General features: G+C 64.1%; 1 protein-coding gene across 2 annotated transcripts; it reads left to right on the top strand.

Annotated features, from left to right (window-relative positions):
* The first annotated feature begins 949 nt into the window (after positions 1–949).
* Positions 950–24,039, top strand: ITGB2 (integrin subunit beta 2). Of its 2 annotated transcripts, none has more exons than XM_032357156.1 (16): positions 950–1,111; positions 8,481–8,541; positions 8,824–8,912; positions 11,478–11,658; positions 12,423–12,593; positions 13,078–13,319; positions 14,550–14,705; positions 15,032–15,127; positions 16,999–17,088; positions 17,972–18,112; positions 19,615–19,802; positions 19,889–20,133; positions 20,255–20,474; positions 21,069–21,274; positions 23,260–23,426; positions 23,591–24,039. In XM_032357156.1, exons 1-16 carry the CDS (start codon positions 1,079–1,081, stop codon positions 23,651–23,653), a joined length of 2,349 nt encoding a protein of 782 aa, XP_032213047.1. In that variant the 5' UTR covers positions 950–1,078; the 3' UTR covers positions 23,654–24,039. The 2 variants fall into 2 exon arrangements, with proteins under 2 accessions (XP_032213047.1, XP_032213038.1); XM_032357147.1 differs by lacking the exon at positions 950–1,111 and adding an exon at positions 7,602–7,937.
* The last annotated feature ends 1,582 nt before the right edge of the window (positions 24,040–25,621 follow it).

Here is a 25,621-nt window from a genome sequence, read left to right as displayed (position 1 = left end):
CAAAACGTCCGTTGATGCGCACCAGAGACGGCAGCGTGCTCCCCTGATCCTGCGGGATTTTTGTTTCAGATTCTTACTATTTTTACGTCTGTTTTAAAACCTGTAGTTATTAGGCTTCCTCATTTCTGCTTGCTCCCCTGCTCGCCTTTGTGTCCCCCAGCCTCCCGTCCCTGTCGGATCTGTCCATCTGTCCGTCTGCCTGTTGCTGGGGAGTGTCTGTGCACAGTGCAGGGAGCCGGGTGCCTGGTCCTGCTCCGGCTGGAGACGTCTGGCTTACCTGATCGATCCGTGTCTCCTCTCCTTGCCCCCGTCCCCACTCGAATCCCCCCCACCTCGTGGCATTTTCTTGCTCTCTGTTCTGTCCTGCGAGGGCACTAGAAGCCCTCCGAGGGCAGCAGTGGCCTGTCGCTTGGGCCCCTCGTTAGGGTCCGGGGCCTCTCCCGTCACGGGGTGTCTGGTCCTCTCTGTCCCCGGGTCTCTGCTCTTGGGCGCTGCCCGTCGGATGGGCATGGGCTTTGTGCACCTGCATCCATCTTGCGTCCTCCAGCCTGTGTTGGGGCCGATTCTGTCCTGCTCACCGGCTCACTCCCAGGGTCACTGTGCTCCTGAGTCCCTGTCACACTTGTTGTTCCCTGACCACAGCCCTCAGTCCCAGCACCTTGTTCTCCGATGGCTGCAGTCTGCAGGCTGGGCCCCCACCCCAGCCAGTCTGCCGTCCTCTGTCCCTGCAGGGCAGGGCCCCCTCCGCCCGCAGGGGCGAGTGCGGGTGCCACCCTAGGACCATGCCCGCAGTACTCATCCCTCCCTTCACGCCGCTCCGCTCCTCACGGGAACGTGCATAAGGAAGGGCAAGTCCCTCGCGGGCTCCTGGGGTCCTCCTCAGACACCCGTGGGCGGGGCGTGCGGGGGCCGGGGTCTGACGGCCACCTGTGGTGCAATCGCCCCATGTAAGCACTTCCTCCAGAGCAGCTTGGAACAGGAAGCACCGTGCCCTCCCCATCGGGGCTCGCCGGCTCTACCGCTCGACCGTGCAGCAGCCGGTACCGACGAGGCTGACGCCCCTCCCTGCCCAGCCAGAATGCCTCACCGAAGTCACCAGGGCATTAGCGGGGTGAGTGGACGGGGCTCCTCTGTGTCCAGGCTCTTTTTCTAGAGGGGAGCAGTTGGGCCCTGCGGCTCTTCCCCGGGGAGTGGCCCAGCCCTGGAGAGGGCCCTGCAGACCTGGTCCCCGTTACCCGCCCTGGGCTTGTCTGCTCCGGGCTCCCTTTCCAGGAGATCCAGCAAGGGGACTGCTGTGCCCACCGTGGCCAGAGCCCCACAGAGCAACGGGAGCGTCTGTACCCGGGGACAGGACCGAGCATGGCCGGAGGACGGACCCTAGGCTCAGTCCTTCGCCACTGGGTCTAGGGTCTCTTGACAAGTCCCAGACACTTACCGAGCCCCCGACGTGGGGGCTCTGAGGCCCTGCAGGGCCAGGAGGAGGCTTGGGGGGGCAGGCAAGAACCCGCCAGAGGGGCCAGAGCGGGTGGAACCAGGGCCGTGCGGGGAGTCTGGGGGCCCCAGCCCGCCTTCCTCTTCCTGCTTGGGACCCCCTCCCCACCATGCCCCTAAGGTCGGCCGTGGTGGTCTGTCCCCCCAGAGTCTGTGTGTGTGAGTGTGTATGGAGGTGTGAGAGAGTGGACGTGCTATGTGAAGGCCTGTGAGTGTGAGATTGTCTGTGAGCACGTGTGCACAAATGTGCAAGCGTGTGTTTACGTAAGCGTTAGAGGATGTGAGCTGTGCAGGTGTGAGTGGGTGTGTGTGCGTGTGTTGTGTGTGCGTGTGTTGTGTGTGCGTGTGTTGTGTGTGCGTGTGTTGTGTGTGCGTGTGTTGTGTGTGCGTGTGTTGTGTGTGCGTGTGAGCTCTCCTGCTGCTGGGCCCACCTCTCCTCTTCGACTCTCAGAGGGTCTCAAGCTCCGGCTCGCTGCTGTGAAGGTGTCACGGGCCAGCTGGGTTTAGGGGACAGATGTCAGGTGTGTGACTGCACAGCTCACTGCCAGTCTCCTGGAAGCCTGTCCCCATGTCTCCTGGGAGTGGGGGGCAGAGTCCTGGGATCAGCCGGGACCTGACACAGCCGCACTCCGCACCACCCCCATCTCACCTCCTCCCGGGGGCCCGTCCTCTTCCCCTGACCCGGGCTGGGATCCTGCCGGCTTGCCCAGCTGGGCCTGCCACACCTGGAGGTGGGGGACTCCTGGGACCCTGCTGGACAAGGAGGAGGGGCAGCTGGCGGCGGGGCCCCCCTCAGCCTACGGTCCTCGCAGAAGGTTCCAGTGCCAGCCGCGGAGCCCTCGCTCCGTCCCGCATCGGTGCAGGCACGAGGCTTTACTCCGGGGACGCCAGCTGTCCAGGTAACCGCAGGCTGGGCTGCTCCGAGTGGCCCGAGCTAGGCTTCTGTGACAGGGAGGGGACCAGCTCTGCCGGGGTCCCTGCACCGGGGCGCACACCTGTTTCTCTGCGGAGCTGGTAAGCAAATCCAGGAGGGAGGAGAAACGGGAAGGGGCTCAGCATGGCCCCTGGGCTTTGCCCCGGCCTTGGGCCTCCAGGAAATCTGGGTGGAACTCCTGGCCCTGGGCAGAGGCCGCAGGCCCCAGGCCAACGTGGGCATTGCCTAGAGATTTCATGAGGGACGGAGCGCCGAGACTGGCAAGGGCCTTGCAGACCACTGTGTGGAGGACGCTGCCCGCTCTCTGGGGCGGGAGGGACTGGCTGCACCCCGGGAGAAGGCCTTCCCGCAGCAGGGGGAGACCCGTAGCTCAAACTCCCTTGGACGCTGTAATCACATGTATGATTCAGAACCCCCTTCCCTGTGGGGTCGGGGACCAAGCAGACCCCGGCTTCTGCGTGAACCCCTGGCGTGGCTCCCCCGCTTGGTGCAGACATCCCCGTGTCACTGCCCAGACAGAAATGTGGTTCCTGGGGGACAGTCGCTTTTCCTTATTCTCATGAAAGTTGAGTTGTGCTCCCACACTTTCTCTGCTGTCGGGGGCCCCCTGGGAGGGCCTCCCGGATGGGAGAAATACTTTCCAGCCGGACAGCTGGGCAGGCAGCGCCGGCGTCTGGGGCCGGAGTGGGCAGCAGCCAGAGGGCAGCCGCTGGGACCACCGCTCCCGCCCACGGCCCCCAGGGACATCTGCCTGTTTGTTCCTGACTTCTAACACCTCCTTGTCACGACACAGCCCTGCCCTTTGACCCTGGATTCATTACACGTCCTCTGTTTTAGGTACAGATCCGTTCTTTTAGGGTCCATCTGTCTTGACATTTTCCTCTGTAGTCTTGAGGCGCAGAAGCTTCCCAATTCAAATGTACACGTTCTCCTGGTCCTTGCATCATCCTGTGTCCCCACGCGGAGCCTACGTGGGCCTCTGCTGTGAAGGGCCTCTTCCTGGGGAACCCCCACCTATGCTCTCCGCCTTTGAAGGCTGGGGCACAGCCCACTCACAGTCTCTGACGCAGCCACGCCGTCGCGGGCCACCCTCTGACCGCTCTAACCGAAGCCGCGTGGCCATCCTTCTCCCAATTTTGTTGCCTTTTTCAAGGAAACAGGTTCTGACGGGTTTGTTGATTTTAGCTTTTTGGTTTGTTTTCCGACTCAGACGCGCGCCCATATCCGCGCGTTTCCGCCTCCCTGTCCAGAGCTTTCCCGGTCTTTCCACCACTTCTGAATCGGCGTCCCGTCCGGTCCCCTCCGTCCTCGTCCGCGGCCAGACGCTCGGGCATCGGCCGCGGACACAGGCTTTCCACCGCCGGGGCCGAGGCTGTTCTCTGCAAACGCGATTTCGATTCCTCTTCGACGGGCGAGATGCTCTTTGTCCGATCAGAACGGGAGAGCGCTCACCGGGTTCCCACGGTCACGAACCGTGGTCTGCTCTGGGGCCTCTCGTCCGGGACACCTTTCGCAGATGCCTGTGGGGCTGCGCAGAGGACACGCAGGTCACGCCTGCTCCGGCCCCTGCTCCTTCTGTCCCTGCGTCTGTCCATCTGTCCTTCTGTCCAGAGCCTCGAGCTCTGAGCACCGGGGGTCCAACACACCCCCACCCGTACCGTGTGGCTTCTGTCCAATTCTGTGTTTTCTTTTTTTTTTTTTTAAAGATTTTATTTATTTATTTGACAGAGATCACAAGTAGACAGAGAGGCAGGCATAGAGATAGGGGGAAGCAGGCTCCCCGCTGAGCAGAGAGCCCGATGCGGGGCTCGATCCCAGGACCCTGAGATCACGACCTGAGCCGAAGGCAGAGGCTTAACCCACTGAGCCACCCAGGCGCCCCGGTGTTTTCTTGTGAAAAGCCGAAACGACCCCATCTCCACACTCTGTCTGTGGCATAAACAGGCTGATGCCTCGATCAGCTCCGTTGTGCGCGTTTGCTTTTTTCCTCCGTGAAACAGCCCTGAGTCGCCCAGCTCCCGGGGTGAGTATGGATGGAGCACAGCCTGGGTCCCCTGCGTCCCATCTTTTTTCTTTATCGTTTCAGCGGCTCTGAAGTTCATTGTTTCATCAGTTGCATGTAACACCTGGTGCCCATCAGGCCAGGCGCCCCCTTCATGCCGTCCCCCAGTGCCCCAGCTCCCCACCACCTCCCTTCTCTGCCTCTGATCTTCGAACTTTCCCGCCAGCACCTCCCCCCACCCTGCCCCTGTCTCCTGATTGGGCATGTCCCTTGTAAGCCCCTGGGGATTGGCCCTCTGGCCCCACAGGCCTGCAGGTGCAGTGAACCCTTGGAGCTGACAGTGGCCTGGTCTGAGGGTTTGCACTTTTACAAAACCTTCTTCTTTTTTATTTTTTTTAAAGACCTTATTTATTTATTTGAGAGAGAGAGAGAGCATGAGGGGGGGAGAAGGTCAGAGGGAGAAGCAGACTCGCTGAGCCAGGAGCCCGAAGTGGGGCTCCATCCCCAGACTCTGGGATCTTGGCCTGAGCAGAAGACAGTGGCTTAACCAGCTGAGCCCCCACCCAGGCGCCCAAAACCTTCTTCTTTTGATTCGATGCGAGCCTGCAGTCAGGAAAGGATTCTTGACATGTTTTCTGTGCAGAAAGATGGTTTTATGAAGCACGAGGACGGGCTCGTGACAGAAAGAGCTGCCCTGGGGGGTGTGAGGAGGAGACGGTTATGCTCTTCTACGTTGGGGGCGCAGAGAGAAAGGAAATTTCTAAAGGGATTTTCTGTAAGACTTAAAAGGGTCCTGGAGGTCAGGCTATTGGAAGCTAAGGTTGCTTCTAGCCTCCAGCAAAGCCTGAACGATCCTGCTGCTGTGAGCTCCTGGAGGACCCCCGTCTCTGGTTCGTCCCCGTCTGTGCCCGTTCGGTGGAAAGGGGCTTTCATTGTTTCTGCGTTTGTTTTGTCTTCGCTCCCTTCCTCCTCGGTCGGACAGGAAGCCTGGTCTGACACCAACTTGCTGTCTCTGACTCTGCCTGCTGCCCACGGTGTTCTCTTTCTAAAGTTTCCGCTTTTCCTTGTCTTTTACCAAATATGGCTGCGTGTGCGCGCGTGTACGTGTGCATGTGTGTGCGTGTGCGCGTGTGCGACCCAGAAGGAAGGTGCCTCGCCGCTCCTGTAACGCTCCCTCGGCTCTCAGACCCTCGCTGTCCAGACCTTCTGCAGGCGACCCTGCTTCACTGCATTCGTTTGGGGGCGGTGGGGCCGGGCCGGGAGCACGCTTGGCCCGGGGTCGCTGGGTCTGCAGGAAGCCACCCGCGGGGGACAGACCCACGACTTCCGGCAGTTGCCCCCAGGCTGTGCCAGCGTCCCCACCGCGGATGGGGCGTGCAAGGGTGGCTGTGTCCCCAAGTCCTCACAGCCGAGGGCATTCAGGCACTGTGGGTCCCACCCTGCTCTCTGGGGAGACAAAGGCCAAAGGGCAGGCGGAGCGGGGCACCCTCCCTCGGTGGTAGGGTGGTGGGGAGCGCCTGAGCTGGGCCAGAGGCCCGGCCCACCCTGGAGCCTGCGTCCCTCCCCCTGCCCCTCCTCCTCCCCGGGCTCAGCCTAGGCCTCCTGCTCCCAGGTCCCTGTCCCTACAAGTCAAGGGCCCCCGGCGGCCAGTCCTGTGGTGCTGCAGACGCACATGCTCCCGGCCGGTCCCCCACTGGGAGCCGGAGGCCGGTCCCCCACCCGGAGCCGGGGCTCCACACACCCCTCTGGTCCCGGAGGAAGTCAAGGCAGCACGTGCTAGCGAGGCGGGCCGCCATCCAGGTCGGGTACCCTGTGCCGCTGCAGGGCGGCCGGCAGGACAGGCTCCGAGGGCCCTCGGTCTGCGCAGCTCCACGACGTCAGTCTCCGGCAAGGCCCAGTCCCGGCCACTGGGCACGCCTGCCACTGCCTGAGGGCAAGGAGGGAGCTGGCCTGCCCACTTGCCTGGGGCGGAGGAGGACAGGCTGCGGGTTCTGCCTCTCTGTCCTCCCTCTGAACTCCCAGAGCCACCGTGTGTCCGGGCATCCTGCCCCCAAAGGCTGGGGGACACGCAGACTGGGGTGCAGCTGTCCCCATGGCCGTGCCGTCCCCGTGGCCGCCCCAGTGCTCCCATGGGCAAGGAGTGCTTTGGGACAGGGCAGCTCCCCACCCCTGCCCAGCTTCCCAAGGTCAGGGTCAGGACCTCGCAGTCTGTGGGTTAGGAAGTGAGGTCCCTCCCTCTCAGTGGGAGGGGTGTACCTGCCGAACCGGCACCCGGGTCCACATCCTGCTGGTGCTCAGGGCCCACAGAGCATACACGCTGGTTGTTGGGAATGTTTGGGGCTCGGTCTGTGGCCCCAGGAGAGCGAGTAGGGCAGCCGCTGCCCCAGGACCTTGGTACCAGCTCACCCAGCCTGAGCACGGGTGTGGCTGGGGTGCTTGGGAAGGAGCCTCCCACCTCTACTGGGGGCAGCCTTGGGGGAGGGTGGCGGGGTTCCCCAGAGGCCGACGTGCCCTGGACAGTGGCCACGCAGGCCCAGGGCTATGGGGGGAACACTCGAGTCAGCACGGGCAGTCAGCTGTGAACTTTGGAGGGACCCAGATCGAAGCTGGGACTGGCCACAGCTGGCCTCAGCCTGAGCCCCACGCGCCAGGCTGGGAGGCACAGATGGGGCCTGGCGTGAACCAGAGCTGTCCGCCCCACGCCCCCTGGGCCCATCGGCCGCTGCTCTGACCCAGGAAGCCACTGCGCTGTGTGGTTCTGCTTTTGACCCCAAAGGGGAAGGATGGAGCATTCTGACATTTTTGGGTCCTGATTATAATCTTGGTGGGGACCAGGGAGCAGGAGGGTCACCTCCAAAAAGATGGGAGCCTGAGGCTGGGCAGGGCTTCGAAGCGCAGGAGGCCCTCCCTGCGAGCCCCCTGCCCCGGGCTCGGCACAGAGGCAGGTGTTACAGGAGAGTAAAGCGAGGCTCACCTACAGGCCACGCCCAGAGCCCCACAGGCCGAGGTGGGGACCATGCATGCAGTCGGTCTGGGTTGTGGCCTCTGCTGGCCCTGAGGATCCCCTCCTCGGCCCTCCCCAGGCCGTGTGACGGGCTGGGTGGCCCCGGGAGCCTCACAGGCCTGCTGCAGGGGCAGGAGCTGGCATTCACATCACCTTCTCCGGTCGAGCAGGCCCCTTCCTCCTGCCACCCCTGATTCCTGGCTTCTCCGCACCGGGCTGCTCTCTGGGTTGAATGAAAAGACCACAGCCAGCTACAGAGCTCTGAGACGGGGGCACCTACCTGCACGGGCGTTCCAGCTCTGGGCCCAGCCCCTGACCGGGGGCCCTGTAGGGGGAGGGCGATGTTGCCCACGCTGACCGCAGCCCAGCAGGCCGTGGGTCGGAAGGCGCCCCTGTCTGCCTTGAGGACCCAAAAGAAGAGCCTGAACGCCGGGCCTCCCCCACCGGCCGTGGCTCTGGGGGCGTCGGGATCCGTCCGAGCCCAGCCCGTCCTCGCCTTACCGCAGGTGCCGGGTTTCTGAGGACAGTAGGTGTGCCCAGAGAAAATCACCGTCACCTAGAGCCATGGCCTTGGGCCAGGCAGGCCTGGACTCTGTGCTCGCCCTCCGGCAGGGGTCCAAGCCGGTGGCTGGCTCAGGCCTCGCACCTGGGATGTGCTCGGGCGACTTCTCGTCCTTGTCCTGGTTCTGGGGCCACCAGGAGGCCTGGGCTGGGTGTGGCTCTGCTCTGAGCCCAGCGCTCAGTTCCCGGGGCTCAGGCGTGACCCGGCACGTGCAGCCCCACACGTGTGCGTGTGGTGTGCGTGTGGTGTGTGATTGTGATGTGTGTGTGAGGTGGGCACCCACACGTGTGCGTCCTGCTCGTCCTCTGAAGCCCCGTGGGCACCCGCCACACCACTCGGGCTGTCGGGGAAAGGCGGTGGCTGGGGCTCACCCCAATTCTCCCCAGCCAGGGTGGAGGGACATGGGGCCGCCCATTGCTGCGTCTGGAGGCCGCAGCCCAGCATCCGGGGTGCAGGGCCGTGTCAACAAGACCCCTTCCCTCCACAGGACATGCTGTGCCGGCACGCCCTGCTGCTCACGCTGGGGGCTCTGCTCTGCCTCTGGTCGGGTGAGTTCTCCGCATCCTGGGTCGGGAAGAAGGGGGCCGCCCCCGTGCTCCTGGGCTGGGTTCCAGCCGCTGCGGAAGGACTGTGCCCCAGGGAGCGCGTCCCAGACCCCGGCCCCCGGGTCCCCACGCTCTGCAGCTCCTGGAGGCCTGGCCCCAGGCCACCACCCTTCCTGGTCCTCCTGCGGACCCCCCTCCTCCCCCGCACCCCATTACCACTGCCCAAGCACCCGCGGCTCTGTGCTGGTGGCCCGGCGCTCACGGAGCTGCGCCGTCTCCCCGCAGCCCTCTGCCAGGAGTGCACCAAGTACAAAGTCAGCACGTGCCGGGAGTGCGTGGAGTCGGGCCCGGGCTGCGCCTGGTGTCAGAAGCTGGTAAGAGCCGCCAGGCACCGCCGGGACCCTGACCGGCCTCACGCCCGTCCTGCGGGCCCGTCCCCGAGCTGGGCGCCCTCTCTCTGCCTCTGGAGCTGCTGGCACCCGGGGCGCCACCACTCTGTTCCCTGGGAGGGCGGGAGCAGCCTGGGGCATGGCCTGTTTGAGAGACAGACAGACAGACCCAACCTCACCCCAGGGTGGCCGCGTACCCCCTGACCAGGCAGGAGCCCTGCCCAGAGGCCGCGGGTCGCGAGGAGGCATCCAGGGAAGCGAGAGGAACAGCTCTCAGTGTGGAAGGTGTGGGAGGCTCCACATGAGGAGCCTAACTGTGCCGTGGTCTCCTGTCCTCCCCGGCTGTGGGGCCTTCCGGGACGGAGAGCAGAGACCTCCCTCCCCGTCTCCTCCGGAGGGACGGCCAGGGCACGGCCCGCGAATGCCAGACCCACCCTCCTCCTGGACGGAACCCCCAGATCCCGACCACGGCTCCTCCCCCAGAGCCCCCCAGATGCCGACCCCGCCCCCTGCCCTGGGGGGGTCCCTGAGGTTCCGGCGCTGCAGGCGTGGCGGGAGCCCCGCACAGGTGTGCACACACTATGATTTTCTCGCGAGCACTCGCAAGCAGACTGCGGACCCGAAGCCCGTTTGTTGAAAACGTCCCGTGTCCTTCTCACGCACAAGAGGCCCGCCGGAGACCCACAGTACGCTTTTCCAGGACGGGACAGCTGCCCCGACGCTCAAGCCCATCTGCCCGCCCTCCGCAAACATTTCCAGCTGTTCCAGCAGTGCCTTCGGCAGCGTTTGCGAGGAGCCAGGCTCCCGCTCTGCCGGCGGCGGTCCTGTCCCTTTAGTTTCCCAGAACCAGGACAGAGGAGCCCCCGCCCACATCACGCACCCTCGACATTTCTGACTAGGGCGGAGCGGCCACCGTGTCCACAGCCCGGCATCTCCTCTACTCCTGCCCAGAAGCTCCTGTGTCTTGGCCAGAGCCCCGCACGGGCTCACACCGTCACCGTTGTCCCAACGCGGGTGACGCTAGCTCGGCCCACTCAGCTGATGTCACTGTTCCTCTACAGTGATTCCGTACTTTGTGGGGAGCTGTGCCGGGGCCAGGAGACCCCCCCTTCCCGTCGGGCTCACACCCCTCACGTCCGCACCCCGGGGTGATCGGCGCCGGCGTCGCTCAGTACCGCGAGGGGTGCCGTGGGGTCCATAAACTCCCGTAACGGCTTCCGACGTGAGGAGGAGTTTGTCCTTCTCCGCCGTCTCTCTCATCTGAGCGGCCCCACAGAGGGTTAGAGTTCTGTTTTATTCCGTCACTGTCATCTGAGGCTCAAATACTTCCAGCTTGGTCCGCGGGGAGCCCCTGCCCCAGCTGGCTCTGTGTCCCCCCAGCACGCTCCTCGTCGCTCTTTTGAGCGCTTTCTGACTCCAGAGTCAGTCGCCCCAGGCCCAGCCCTACGTCCCGCCCCAAGCCTGTTTCTCTGGAGGTTCCCGGTTCCCTTTCAGGAGAAGCGGCTCCTGACACCCGCCGCACACTTCCTCATTTTCTCCCTCCCACGACGCTCCACGCTCCGTTGGGACCTTCTGAGCGGCCGCAAGCAGCCCACAGAGACGCTCAGGGTGTGGTCTCCCCCCTTGGATGCGGTCCGGCCACAGCGGGGGGTGGGGGGACGTGTCCTCCAGCAGGTCGCAGCTCCCCTGCCCCTCCGTGAGCATATTCGATTCCGCGGAACCTCCGTGAGCTTCCCAGTGGATTCCACGGGAGGCTTTGTCGGTCCCCGGGAAGTTCACTTGATTTCTCGAGTTCTCTGAGCCTTGACAGAGTCCTGCGGGGGAGCGCGGCCCTCCCTGCCCCGCGGCCCCCCTAGCCAGCCCCGCACGGCACCTTGCCCTTCCCTAGTCTCCTTCCCCACAAGGAAGCAGAGACAGGTGTCCGTGCCCATGGAATGGGGGCCCTGCTCCTGCCCTATTTATGGGGGCGAAGTGGGCATGAGGACACTGCCCTGAATCCAGGACCCCCACACTCCTCTCCAAATAGCGAGGGGCTTGGCCCGGAGTCCGGGCCCGTGTGCCAGGGTTCTTGGGTCCCACGTGTCTTCTCTCAGGAGGGCACCTCTACCAAAGCATCTGCTGCTGGAGGGGACAGCCACCCCGGCCACCCTGGCCACTGCTGTCCTCCCTGGCCACCTCTGGCAACCTCAGGCCAGGTGCCCCAGCCGGCTGCTCCCGGCCCTGGGACTGCTGAGCGACCGCATCGGCCAGCCTGGGGCTGGACACATGGGTCCTTCAGTCACTGCTGTGGGAGGCAGTGGCGGCAAGCACCCCGTCCCCCCACCGGGGTGATCTTGGAGCCTCACGGGGAGGTCATCAGCACGTGGCTAGCTTCCTAGCCGCCCAGCCCCCACCCCCACTCACCCCCGTGAGGACACCTGTCTGGAACCCCAGGTGCAAATAAGGAGGGACAGCCTCTTCGAAGGACCCGAGGGTTGGACTTGTGCAGCCCCCACAGTGTGGCCCCCACGTGTCCTCTGCCCTCCTCCTGACCCCTGAATGCCCCCCCAGAACTTCACCGGGCTCGGGGAGCCGGACTCTGTTCGCTGCGACACCCGGGAGCAGCTCCTGTTGAAGGGCTGTGTGGCTGACGACATCATGGACCCCAGGAGCCTGGCTGAGACCCAGGGGGACAGGAAGGGCAGCCAGCAGCAGCTGTCCCCACAGAAAGTGACACTCTACCTGAGACCAGGTAGGCTCGGGCTTGGCTGGGGGTGAGTCAGCGTGTGTGTGTCAGTCCCTCTGGGTGCCAGGGCCCACCAGTGGCCCAAGTGTCACGTGGCCAGGCCAGGAGGCAGGTAGGAGAGCCCCGAGGACTGTTGGAAACCTCGAGAACATTCCCCTGTGGGCCTCTCCCCTCTGCCGGCAGGAGGATGCCCCCACACCTGGTGTCTGCTGCTTTTGCTCTGTGTCCTTTCCAAATGGGAAAGGGAACCATCTGGGAAACACTATTCTGTCCCACTCTCGGAACGCCAGGTGTGCTTGGCAGAGTCAAGGTTCTGATAAGTCCTGCAGCCAAGCAACCTGAGCGACTGTTTAAGTCAGTGTTGCTCAAACTGATTTGATCCCAGAACCTTGCCTGTGCTCCAGGAGGCGCCCTTCAGGAAGGGGACGTGGTGAAGAGCAGGACCACGGGGACAGGCCAAGGCAGGGCTGCCCTGTACCACTGCCCCTGGGCTGGGAACCAGGCCCGCACCCGGACTGCTGGGGTGCTGGGCGGGGACGGAGCAGGCTGCCCAGGCCGCCAGGCCCACCGGCATCTCAGCAGTGCTGGGTGAACTGCGAGCTCTCAGTGGTAGATTTATGTCTGGAACGTTCTGTGGGGGGATGTGGTTCCTTCCTGAGGTGCCCTGTGACTTGTCCGCAGGCCTCAGGGAGCAGTCGTGAGCATTTGGGGACCCGTAGGAGGTATGTCAGTGCCCCCAGACGCCCTGACTCTCCCGTCTCTGTCGGCAGGTCAGGCGGCTGCCTTCAACGTGACCTTCCGGCGGGCCAAGGGCTACCCCATCGACCTGTACTACCTGATGGACCTCTCCTACTCCATGCTGGACGACCTCATCAACGTCAAGAAGCTGGGGGGCGACCTGCTCCGGGCCCTCAACGAGATCACCGAGTCCGGCCGCATCGGTGAGGCGACCCCCCAGTCCCAGCCGGCCGTGCCGCTCACACGTCTCCCCACGGCCACGCAGGGCAGGGCACTGGCGGGGGGAGCTCTGCCAGGGACCCTCATGGGGAGGGTTCCAGGGGAGGCCCTCTGGGGAGGCCCCGCCTGGACGCTGGCTCCCCTGACACCGTCATGCCACGCGAAGTCTCTGACCTGCACGGCGGTCACACCATCGAACACACGTGCCCGCCCACGGACCCGGTGCAAGTCAGGGGCCAAGGGGACACCCGCCTCTCATCTCGGCCCCCTCCCCGGCCGTTGTCCCTGCGTGCAGGACACGCACACGCTTGTGCTCACACACTCGTCTGCCCCCACGCTCGTGCATGTGGGTGTGCGCCATCCCGTTCTCTCGCCGGCCCTGGTGCGCGGCAGGGAAACCGAGGCTCGCGGGCAGACCCCCCGCCGGGGCCGCCCCTGCCTCCCGACCTCACCCCGCCCGCCCCCCAGGCTTCGGGTCCTTCGTGGACAAGACGGTGCTCCCCTTCGTCAACACGCACCCCGAGAAGCTGAGGAACCCGTGCCCCAACAAGGAGAAGGAGTGCCAGCCCCCCTTCGCCTTCAGGCACGTGCTGAAGCTCACCAACAACTCGAACCAGTTCCAGAGGGAGGTCGGGAAGCAGCTCATTTCCGGAAACCTGGACGCCCCCGAGGGCGGGCTGGACGCCATGATGCAGGTCGCCGCGTGCCTGGTGAGGTCCTGTCCCCGGCCCGGCCCCCGGCCTTCCGCAGACCTCCGCCCTGCCGCCACAGGGCCGGCGGCTGAGGGTGGCCCCGTCGGACTCAGAGGCCCCCATCGGCCCCGGGGTTTCCGGGCGGCCGTGGGGCCTGCCGCTCGCCCACACATGTCACCGTGGGCCTGTGACACTGGGCCACCGTCCACACCTCCGTCCGGTGCACGATCTTGCAGGGCGAGGCCACGGAGCAGTGTGGCGCTCGCAGCTCCTGAATGGCATCACCCCTGCCATGGCTCCCCCCCAGGGAAGGCGGCATCCCCCCCAGGCGTCCCCCTGTGTGGTTTCAGTGGTGGGCCGCCGGCCCCGCCCCCAGCAGCCCTCCCCTAGCCTCATCACCGACCCCGGTGGTCGCCCCATTCCGTCACACCTGCTGCGTTGGTGCTGTAGGTGCTACGGTCGGACCGCTCCCTGGCTTTTCTGTTTGATTTGTAAAGATTTTATTAATTTATTTGTCAGAGCGAGAGAGCACAAGCAGGGGGAGCAGCTCCCTGCTGGGCAAGGAGCCTGATGCGGGGCTTGATCTCAGGACCCTGACACCATGACCTGAGCTGGAACAAGTCAGACGATGAACTGTCTGTGCCCCCCAAACGCCCCTTTTTTGGTTTTGTTTTTAATATTATTATTATTTATTTTTATTTTTGTTTTATTATTATTTTGTATGACATGCTGTTTTAACCCTTCCCAAACCAGACTCCAGGCTCCTAGCCTCTCTGTGGGCCCAGGCACAGCGACCGTGTTTCTGTTTTTGTGCCCTGCCTGCTCTGTGACCACGCGAGTGTCGCTAGTGTCCCCGTGTCACCCGTGTCCCCTTGCACGTCCCCCAGTTTCTGTCATCCTTTGTTCTACCGTGTTTCATGTTGTAATACGCATTTCTGTGAGCATTTTCTGTTTTGGGAGTATTTCCCTAGGATTGGTCCCTGGCCGGAGTGGCCAGGGAGGCCATGGGCTGTATTTCAGCCGACAGTACCCCCCCACCCCTGCTGTGCGAGGGCATTTCTCCAGCAGCCCCGGTGCTGGAATCCGGACTGGACTGCGGACCCCGAGTCCCGCAGCTGGTCCCGGGAGGGGTCCTCCTGTTCCCAGGAAGAGCAGGTGTGGGGCACAGGCACGGCCCGGGCCTCGAGGCTGCCCCACCACGCTGTGCCCACGGGGGAAACTGAGGCCGTCATCCCGCCGTCTCCCCAGGAGGAAATCGGCTGGCGCAACGTCACTCGGCTGCTGGTGTTTGCCACGGACGACGGTTTCCACTTTGCGGGTGACGGGAAGCTGGGCGCCATCCTGACCCCCAATGACGGCCGCTGCCACCTGGAGGACAACACGTACAAGCGCAGCAATGAATTTGTGCGTGGCCCTCCCTTGTCCCGTGTCCCCGTGCCCCCAGAGGAGCGGACAGCAGGGGGTGCTCGGGAGGGAATGCCAGGGCCGGGCTGCAGCCTTGGGGGGGCTCTGCTGGCGGCACAGGGTGCCCAGGGGGTGGGGGCAGGTCAGCGTCCCCTGGTCTGGTCCCCGACCCGTCGCAGGAGCTTACCTTCACCCGCTGCGACCTGACGCGGCAGCCTGGAATTGTTCGGGGGTGGGGGGCCGGGCTCTGGGCCCCGGGTGGGGCGGACAGAGGGCCCGGGGCTCTGACCCTGACCCTGGGCTGTCTGACCAGACCTCCCCTCCAGGACTACCCGTCAGTGGGCCAGCTCGCACACAAACTGGCTGAAAACAACATCCAGCCCATCTTTGCAGTGACCAAGAGAATGGTGAAAACCTACGAGGTCTGTGGCGTGGGGTCCTGAGCAGCGGGGGCCGGAGGAACCCGCAGGCACTGCAGATGCCTCCGCACAGCTGGGCGGAGGGCGGAGGGCAGGGGGCGGGGCGCAGGGGGGCGCAGGAGGGCGGGGGTGACAGGGGGAGGGGCATAGGGGCGGGGCGCAGGGGGGCAGTGGGTGGGCGCCCGGGCGCTGCGGCGGTGAGGACGCGCGGGCCTGCGGGGGAGGAGGCCTGTTCTGCGGGTGGACGGCAAGGAGGCGCCGTGTGTCCATGTCCGCTGCGGCGCGCGAGTGTCTCTGCTGACCCAGGGCTCGGTTCACACGGGTCACACGGTTCACACGCGTGCACGCTGCGCAGCCCTTCCGCCCCAGGTCGGGTGTGTTCCACGGGGACGCGCCCCCACACGCCCGGCGCCCAAGCCAGTCCCCACGGGAACCAGCTCTGCACGCCACCGCCCTTGCGTCTCTGCTTTGGGAACCCTGGTCTCTCGGGACTTCTCGGGGTGACCGCCCTGCTCGAGTCCCGCAGAGTGCGGGGACCTTTCTGTTCTTCCTCTGCCCTTCCCACCCGCTGTCTGGCACTGGGTTTGCGTCCCGCCTTCCCAGCACACCCGGTCTGGCCTCCTCTGGGCTCTGGGGGGGCTGTGAGGGCACCTGCTTTTCCCCCCACCCTTGGTCCTGGTTGTCACCGTGGTGGGGCCTGCTGCCACTTCCGTGGGGGGTGAGATGCCGGCAGGGGGCCCAGCCCCGAGACATCAGCAGCTCGTGCTGTGGGTTTTCCAGGCTCTGAAAGAGGACAGGACCCTGCAGGCAACTCAGAGGAGGGGGAGGGCAGGGGTCCAGGAGAGCCCCTGGGGTGGGCCCCGAAGCTTGCCAAACCCCAGGGACAGGGGTTCCGTGCGGGGCTGGTGACCGGGTGCAGGACCTGGCAGGCCACCCGAGGGGCCACTCGGGTAACTTGCTGTCGGGGCAGGACAGTGTGGTGATGGGAGCCGAGGCAGGAGATCTGAACACAAAGCGCCAGCATGGACAGTGCCCTGGAGAGTCCCAGGCCTTTCTGAGCCTGTTTCCTGATTTGCGGGGCTCCTGGGTGAGGGGCATCGAGGCCACCCAGAGCCTGTCAGGAGAGCATCTGCTGGACTGTCCTTGGTGCCGCACACTGAGGGACAGCAGGCTGGAGGGACGGGACGGGGAAGAGCCCAGTTTCCCAGAGCCATAGGGGTGGGGGTCCTGCACCCGGGGTGGAGGGGAGAGGGGCTTGGTGCGCGGGCTGTGGCGGGCCTTGTGGGCTCCTTGGAGGTACCTGGATTCTATCTGGGGAGTCATGGGTGGCTTTGGGGCAGAGAAGTGACCCAAACATCGGTTCTGTAAGATAAAGCAAGGATTCGGTCTTCTATGGACAACAGAGAGAGACACGGGGGCAAAGAGTCGTTGGCCTCCGCACGCGGCAGCCTGCCCGCGCGGACCCCGGCCTGCTCCCCACGGGCGTTACTGCGATCACATCACATCACTACGGAAGTGCTCACCACCCACCCCTTCCTGATGGTGTCGGCACATTTTGTGATTTTCTGCCCTGGCTGTACCCGACGAGTCCACGGGGCAGGGACACCCGGTCGGGGCGGCGAGGCCCAGCTCGTCCCAGCAGGTCACAAGCTGGAGATCGGCCAAGGAGGAGTGCTCCCGGCCAGGAAATGGGCTTGTCCCGGGCCACTGACCATGCGCTGTCTTAGCCGAGCGATAAGCTATCTGGGGGAGACGGTCTGAGCCATTTTATAGGCGAGAAGGAAACCCTCTGGGTGTTATGAGCTCCAGGGACGCCGTGGCTTCTGTGGCCCCAGGGCCCCGGCTGAGACGGGTCTGGTCTCCTGGCCCAACAGAAACTCACCGAGGTCATCCCCAAGTCGGCGGTCGGGGAGCTGTCGGACGATTCCAGCAACGTGGTGCAGCTCATCAAAAACGCCTACAACGTGAGAGTCCGGGTGCTCGCGGGGTTCCCGGGGCGGGCGGCCAACCCCACCCCCCCACCCCGCCCCCACCGCAGGCCTGTGGAAGGGTGGTCTCCGAGTGCATTCTGGACAAGCAGAGCCTGGCTCTTCCCACGGCCCATCAGGTCCTGCCCCAGGGATGGCATGTGTGCGTCCTGCCCGACCCTCGCCTCCGCCCTCCTGGAAACGCGGCCTCCGGCCTCCTCCTTGCCTGCCGTCCAGTGGGCTTCCCGGCTCCGCAGGCTGAGAGCTCCTGGGAAGTGCCCTCGGACTGAGCTAGGGCACTGCTGAGGGCTGCTCCTCGTGCCCTTGTGGGGCCCGAAACCCCCCAGGCAGGCCCTCCTGCGTCATCACACCCACCACACTGGCCCTGCTCACCCACCAATGACTATCTCTCTGTCTCTCCCTCTGGCTCTGTCTGTCTAGTCTCTGTCTCTCTCTAGCTCTCTGTCTCTCTCTGTCTCTCTCTCTGTCTTTGTCAGTCTCTCCCTGTCTCTCCCTCTCTATCACTGTCTCTCCTTTCTCTGTCTCTGTCTCCCTCTCCCTCTGTCTCTCTGCATCTTCCTCTGTCTCTGTCTCTCTGTCTCTGTCTCTCTGTCTCTCATTCATTTACACAGTTTCCCCATCTCCTAGCCCATGCCAGGCACAGGACATGTGGTGGTGGGTGACTGCCAGGCCCCATCCTCGTGGCTTTGGTCTGTCCCTGTTGGCCCCTCCCCAGCCTGTCCTGGGGGGCCTCCCCAGCTCCCCATGGGCATGTGGACAGAGGGAAGGATGAGCAATGCAGGGGCGTCAGCGCCTCGCCCGGAAGCCCCAGGGACAGCGGGAGGAAGCCCCCTAACCCACAGCTGCTCTTTCCCCCCAGAAACTCTCCTCCAGGGTCTTTCTGGACCACAACATGATCCCCAGCACCCTGAAAGTCACCTATGACTCCTTCTGCAGTAATGGGGTGTCACAGGTGGACCAGCCCAGAGGGGACTGCGACGGCGTCCAGATCAACGTCCCGGTGAGACTCCCCTCCCCAACCCTTCCAGAAGGTTCTCCCTCGGGTGAGAGCTAGGAGCGCACCCAGGCCCACGGCTAGCACAGGGACAAGCAAGGACAAGGGCCAGAGTCACGGCCAATTCAGCTCTGTCCCCAGGCAACCAGACGCTTCTTGTGCAAGAGAAGCAGGTGTGGGCTCCCCAGTGTGGACGGAGGGTGGGGCACGGCAGCGGCCCCTGGGGGCGGATGCTGGCCAGCGCACACCGACAAAGAAGGGGCTCCTTTGTGCCCACCGCGCCCCTGGTTTGTTTGGTCTGGTTTCCTGCTTCCAGGGTTTTGGGTTTGGGGGGTTCTCTTCAAAGGCGTTATTTGATTTACTTATTTTTAAGTAGGCTCCGCACCCAATGTGGGGCTTGAACTCGTGGCCGCGAGATCAGAACTCGGGGCTCTACGGAGCCAGCCAGACACTCACTCTTTCTTTCTTTCTTTCTTTCTTTCTTTCTTTCTTTCTTTGACAAAGCTATTAAAGCATGGGCCACACGGATGATTAGAAATAGGGTTATTTCTAGGAGTTATTTCCATAACATTGTGATATTATTATGATCATAAAAATTAAGTTTTTCCTTTTTCTGGCTGGGAACCAATATTCAGCAAAAACACTTGCTGTTCTTGCGATGTTAAATAGGACATTGGAATGCCTTCAAGTATGTCACTCGCTCAGGGTCGCACCTAGACTCTCACAGAACTCTCTCTCCCTCCCATGGGGCGACCCACTCGGGACTTTATTCAGTCCTTCGGTGGGCTGATGGCTTCTTTCACGCTTCGCTGTGTTTCTGCTCTGCGTGAGTGTCCCCCACAGCCCTACAGCAGGTCACTGAAACTGATCTGGGGTGTGGGGGCTTTTGACACGGCGGCGCTCCCTGAAGCCCGAGCTGCTGACTTCCCGGTGCGGGGGGCGGGGACTCCGCTCTGTCCCACCTGGTTCCCCCCGGGGCACGGTCCCCTACCCTTTATCCGGGGTCAGAGCACCCCTCCATATCCAGAATTTAGAGCCCCCTGAGGGATTCTGGCATCGCAGTATTCCAGTCACGGGGAAAATCTGTGTCCTTTCCCAAGCCACTGAGGCTGCTTTCCAGCGCGTGAATGTTAAAAACGTTCCAGCAACACCCACCCCGCCCGGTGTAAGGCCAACCCAGAAGATGACGGGTGTGGGGGCAGCTCGGGCGGGGCGGGAGCTGCCGCCCCCACGTTCCTGCGGGTCCAGCTCTGCTGCTCCAGACGCCCTTCTCTCTCTCTCGTGTTGGGTGCCAAGTCCTGGATTAGCGCGGGGTGTTCTGTGTTCTTCCCTCCGTCCCCTCCCCACGCTTCCCTGCATCCCCTCCTGGGGTCCGGCAAGGGCTGGGTCCTCCCCCTGCTCCAGCCGGGCTCCTGGACAGACGCCGAGTCCAGGCCGCAGGGCGAGCAGACGGGGCAGGTCTGGTCCCGCCGCCCCAGCCTGGCCTGAGCCCTGCCTTCCCCGCACAGATCACGTTCCAGGTGAAGGTCACCGCCACGGAGTGCGTTCAGGAGCAGTCCTTCCTCATCCGCGCGCTGGGCTTCACGGACACGGTGACCGTGCGCGTCGTCCCCCAGTGCGAGTGCCACTGCCGGGACATGAGCCAGGACCGCCGGCTCTGCGGCGGCAAGGGCTTCCTGGAGTGCGGCGTCTGCAGGTGCGGAGGGGGTGAGGCCTGCCTCGGAGAGAGGGCGGGGGCACGGCGCCCCCCTCGGGACCTGAGCCCCGCCGCTCCCGCCGCAGGTGTGAGGCTGGCTACATCGGGAAGAGCTGTGAGTGCCAGACGCACGGCCGGAGCAGCCAGGAGCTGGAGGGCAGCTGCCGGCGGGACAACAACTCCATCCTCTGCTCGGGGCTGGGGGACTGCCTGTGCGGACAGTGCGTGTGCCACCAGAGCGACGTGCCCAACAAGAAGATCTTCGGGCGCTACTGCGAGTGTGACAACGTCAACTGCGAGCGCTACGACGGGCGGGTCTGCGGGGGCGAGGGTGAGTGCGGCGTGGGCGGAGGGACGGGGCGGGGGCGCAGTGGACAGACAGGCGGACGGGGCGAGCGGGGCCGTGGGCAGAGGGACGGGAGGGAGGGGCTGAGTCCCACCACCTCCTGCAGAGCGGGGCACGTGCGACTGCGGCAAATGCCACTGCCAGGAGGGCTTCGAGGGCTCCGCGTGCCAGTGCGAGAGGTCCACCCGGGGCTGCCTGAGCGCCGAGGGCTACGAGTGCAACGGGCGCGGCCGGTGTCGCTGTAACGTGTGCGAGTGCGACGCGGGCTACCAGCCGCCACTCTGCCTGGAATGCCTGGGCTGCCCATCGCCCTGCGGCCGGTACATGTGAGTGGCCCCGCCCCCCGCCCCCGCGCCGCTCGCCAGCCCCTGCGGCTCCTCCACCAGCAAACACCGCCCCCCCACCCCGGCCTCGCAGCCCACGTCACCGCAGGGGGCCCCTCACACCCACCCCCCAGCACACACCCCCCCTCCCACCGCCCCCGCCACTGGGCACCGAGCTCTGGGGCGTGTGTTCTCACACTCACGCTCACGCTCGCATTTGTGCTCGCGCTCACACCACACTGGCGCTCACACTCACACTCGTGCTCACGCTCACATTCACGGTCATGCTCACACCCGTGCTCACACCTGTGCTCACACTCACGCTCACATTTGTGCTCACACCACACCGGCGCTCACACTCACACTCGTGCTCACGCCTGTGCTCACGCTCACATTCACGGTCATGCTCACACCTGTGTTCACACTCACGCTCACGCTCACATTTGTGCTCGCGCTCACACCACACTGGCGCTCACACTCACACTCGCGCTCACGCTCACATTCACGGTCATGCTCACACTCATGCTCACACTCACACTCACATTTGTGCTCGCGCTCACACTCACGCTCGTGCTCGGCGCTCACGCCCCTCCGCAGCACCTGCGCGCAGTGCCTGAAGTTCGAGCAGGGCCCGTCGGGGAAGAACTGCAGCGCGGAGTGCGGGAACGTGGGTCTGCTGAGCGCGCCCCCGGAGAAGGGCCGCCGGTGCAAGGAACGGGACCTGGACGGCTGCTGGATCACCTTCACCCTGCGGCAGCGGGCGGGCAGGGACAGCTATGACATCCACGTGGACGACAGCCGAGGTGAGGCCGCGAGGGTGTCTCTCCTCACTCAGATGGCTGGCCTGGGGGTTAGGCAAGCGTCCACAGCCATGGTCCCGGCCTGCCCCCTCTTCCTTCCCCATGTCGTTACCTGTGAGAGGCGGTGCATGGCTTGTCCCTGCAAGACAGCACTGTTCCGGCCAAGGGGACACATGGGGACTGAGTCCCCACCCCCGGACCACTGCCTGGGGCTCCCGAGAGTGGGTCCACAGAGAGCTGTGTGAAGGCCACCGTGGGCTCCGATCTCAGCCCTGGAAGGGGGCCTGGGGCCAGGAGCCCAGGCGGCACGCCTTCTAAAATGCTGCTTGCCTATCCGTCACGGGGCTCCGGGGCCATGCCTGGCCTGGTAATGGTTGGAGACATGAGGACACCAAGCCTGTCCTCGTGGGGCTCACATTCCAAAGGGGTGGGGCACACTTGGCCCGTACCAGAGACAGCGTGGGACTGTGGCCAGGGTCATGAGGTGCAAAGATGATGGGGGTGCTGTGTGGGCCCCTGACGTCAAGGTCAGACAGTCTCTCGGAGGGGGACCACTGCTGCCGAGACCGCGCAGGGGAACTGGAGGGCATGGGGTCAGGGGCCCTTGGCTCTGGGTTTTGATGGAGCCCCTGTGAGGCCTGCGATGATTTGGGTCTCCCTCCAAACATACCAAAAAGCCATGAGCAGTTTGGGGAAGAGCGAGGGACACATTGGAGTAGTGTGTTCGGAAGCCGAATACGGACCCACGAGGGGCCCCTGCCGGACACGGGCACAGTGGCGTGCAGAGGGACATGTGTGGGGGCGGTGGGGCATGGGGCAGCGTGGACAGAGCCTGCCCTTGGATGGAACACAGGCACGGGACCAGGGGGAGCAAGAGGCAGACCCATAGGCCCCAACAGGTGGTGTGGGGGTCAGGCTACTTTTTAGGAGGCACACTGGGTGGGTGATATCGACGGACACGTGTGGGTGCCGAGACGTCGGGAACACGGACACACATTGGGATGGGCCCCAGGACTCTGGACAAGCAGCCGCCAGGTGTGTGCGGGGCACCCAGATGTTCAGCTCCCCCTGCTTTCTGCTCAGAGAGGCTGAGGGCAGGGGAGCTTGGGGCCAGGGGCCCAGCCCCCAGGGTGGATGCCGCAGGCCTGGGCAAGCCGTCCCCCGGGGCCCTTGCAGGACGGAGACCTGCTTCCAGCTCCCCTCCCCACGGAGGGAACCCCGGGGAGGTGGATGGGACTCAGGGCTTCTGTGTGGCCAGGAGCTCATGGCCTGTGCCCGGGGCCCGCACAGTGCAGCCTGCCAGCCTGGAGCGCTGCCGCTGGCTTTCTCTGACCCCAGATTGGGTCCTGTCTGGGTTTGTGCTGCCGTGGCCAAGTTGTTCAACCTCCATAGGACACTAAGGCCCCCTAGAAAGGCCAATATGATGGAGGGAGCACAGGGGAACATGGGTGTCCAGGGGCAGGCAGATAAGGGCTCCATCCCTTGGCCAGGGGCTAAGGTGTGACACAGCCCAGCCTAGCCCTCAGGGAGGGGTCAGGTCGTTTGGACCCCACCCAGGTTCCCTCGGGAGGCTTTCGCCCGCTGAGCGCTCGTCCGTAGACTCAGGGAAGAGATTCTGGGGGCCCTGGGCGCCCTTTTCTACTCTGTCTCTGTGAGTTTCAGGGCGGGGCCCTCGGCTGTCCCAGCTGGGGGCAACCGAGTCGGGAGGTGGGTATCTTGTCCAGGCTCTGCCCTGGCTAGGGGCATCCTGGGCCCCACTTTCTTTCTGGGTAACAAGGGTTGTTTAAGCTTCCTCTAAAACCACAGGAGGGGGTCCCTGGCTGAGGGCTGGGGGCTCCCTTCCCCACCTGTTGCCGTGATGGCGAGCACGGAGGTGGGAGAGCTCTGTCCGCCTCAGCACTGGGCAGTGACCTGGGGCAGGGCACCCATGGGGCCCGGTGAGCCGGGGTGGGCCTGACACTCGCGTGTGTACTTCTTCCTTGCCTCAGAGTGTGTGGGGGGCCCCCAAGTCGCCCCCATTGTGGGTGGCACTGTGTCTGGCGTTGTGGCCATCGGCATCCTTCTGCTGGCCGTCTGGAAGATTCTGACCCACGTGAGTGACCTCCGCGAGTACAAGCGGTTCGAGAAGGAGAAGCTCAAGTCCCAGTGGAACAACGTGAGTGGCTGTCCCTGGGGTTGAGGCTGTCCCACAAGCCCCCCCCCCCCCACGCTCCCCAGTCCACATGCCCCTGTAGTTCATCTGCGGAGCTGGGACCCCGGGATGGTCACCCCCGCTCCTGGCTTTCTTCCCCTCCACTGATGAGTCGCCTTTCCCTCCAGGACAACCCCCTTTTCAAGAGTGCCACTACAACAGTCATGAACCCGAAGTTTGCCGAGAGCTAGGGCGCTCGGTGAACCAGGCGGAAACAGCCCAGCTCGCATCTCCTCCAGGGACGGGGTCACAGTCCCCGACAAGTTCACCCATTAACCTGAAATCCCACTGTCGTTTTCTGCTCTTGAGATAATAGGTATGGTCGGTGACAATATGGACGGGTCCGAAGGGACAGCCTCCCCCTTCTGACGCGGCCAACCTTGTAGTAGAGACTTGAAGAAGGAATCGCTTGGGTCTTATGAGGTTCGGTGCGTTTTCCTATAAAACTTAAGAGTGGCAATCTCACTGTGGCACAGATTTATTTATGTTTGAACTTATTGTGGTATAAAATCACATTCCGTTGGTGACGTGTTTCCCAATCGTGTGTATGGAAGAAATAAAGAAAACTTCAGGTGAGGCTGTGCGTGAAAGCTGGGCTCTGTGCACCCTGCGAGGGTCTGTGTGGCCCGCGGGCCATGGCGCGCGTCTCTCTCCTTCCTCGCCTGTCGGCCGGGTGTCCACGGCCCTCTCCGCCCCACCCCTGCCCCACATCCTAAGCAGCTGCTTCCCCTCCTTCCGGGGCCAGTGCAAATCCCCGCTGACTGTGCTTCTGATGACGGGCCACGAGTGGATTCCGTGAATTTGCGGAGCGGCTCACTTGCTGGGTTATGGATTTATTACAAAAGATGTGGATGAACGGCCCCATGAAGATAGGTGTAGGGCGAGGTGGGGGGGGGTGGGGAGCTTCCATACCCGGGGGGCCGCTGTCCCCATGATGCGGTTTGGACGGTCGGGGTCCAGAGGTGACGACCAGGAAAGAATTCTTGAGACCCCTTTGGTGCAAGAGGGGGTCTTATGAAAGCGTGGGCCCGGGACCACGAGGCTTCCAAGGGACCTGCTGAGCAACTTCCGCACTTTGGAGCGGGGGAACTAAAGAAAAGGGAAGCTCCCAAGAGGATTTTCCTGTGTTCACGACTCTCGGGATCCTGGAGGTCAAATCCTTGTCAGGTTCTTCCCTCTAGAGAGGGATGCAGACAGCAGGGAGCTTCCCAGAAGAAGGTGACCCTCTGCCCCCGTCAAGCACAGGTCAACGGTTACAAGGACATTCAGCTTTACCTGCGTCCCCTTCTGCCTCTGTCCCCCACGTTAATGCCACCCTGGCGCCCCTATCCTGCACAAACCGGCAGCTGGGCCTATGCATGGGGTACCTGGCGTCGGGTTCCAGACTTTGATCGTAAATTCTCTGTAAGGGGCTCTGCTCCGGCAGGTGGGGCAGCCAGAAGGGAGGACGCCCCATCATGGCCCAGGCCGGTGGCCCATTCCAGCTCCCTCGCAGCCCAGCCGGCACCTGGGGAGCTGGAAACGACAGCGTCCCACCGAGGTGGACCTCACTGCCCAGGGGCGGGCACTGTCACTGTCTACACGTGTTGCCTGCTCAGGTCAGCATGCTGCTGGGTTGAGACTCACGGACCCAGCCCCGCGCGGCCCACAGGCCCAACCTCCACAGCGACTGTGTCAGAGATGCAGTACTGGCCTGGCTATAGACCCAGCCTGCTGAGCTGGGAGCCCCATGCAGGGCTCAATCCCAGCACCCCAAGATCATGACCTGAGCCGAAGGCAGAGGCTTTAACTCACTAAGTTGCCCAGACGCCCCTGGGGGCACACGTCCAAACCCAGGCAGGAGAGTATTCATTTCTAAGGGCAGAAACTGGCCAAGCCACCATGCTGGCCCCAAGGCACCCTCCTTCTGGCCCTCAGATCTGGCCCTCATGTAGTCCAGCCCTGGGGGTGGTTTCCCACACCGCAGGACGGGGCAAAGGTGAGGTCAAGCTGCCTCCAGCGTCGTCCGGACAAGGAGGCACACATACACAATGACCGACAATCCTGGCACACGGGCCCTGGCACACGGGCAAGCTCAGTTCTAGGGGCGGTGGGACCTTCCCAGGGAGGGGAGGGAACGAAGCTTTAGAGGCCACGGACCGAACCGCTGCCCGACGGGG

Source organism: Mustela erminea, chromosome 1, assembly GCF_009829155.1.
Source record: "Mustela erminea isolate mMusErm1 chromosome 1, mMusErm1.Pri, whole genome shotgun sequence".
Classification (NCBI taxonomy): domain Eukaryota; kingdom Metazoa; phylum Chordata; class Mammalia; order Carnivora; family Mustelidae; genus Mustela; species Mustela erminea.
This window is presented reverse-complemented; position numbering and strand designations above follow the sequence as displayed.

What these genes read in the sequence shown, in the direction of transcription:
- ITGB2 (XM_032357147.1), top strand. Translation starts at nt 7,773, where the DNA reads ATGTTGCCCACGCTGACCGCAGCCCAGCAGGCCGTGGGTCGGAAGGCG. An exon ending in GCGTCCAGATCAACGTCCCG is followed by an intron (nt 18,113 to 19,614) that starts GTGAGACTCCCC and finishes TTCCCCGCACAG; the next exon opens with ATCACGTTCCAGGTGAAGGT. An exon ending in TCGCCCTGCGGCCGGTACAT is followed by an intron (nt 20,475 to 21,068) that starts GTGAGTGGCCCC and finishes GCCCCTCCGCAG; the next exon opens with CACCTGCGCGCAGTGCCTGA.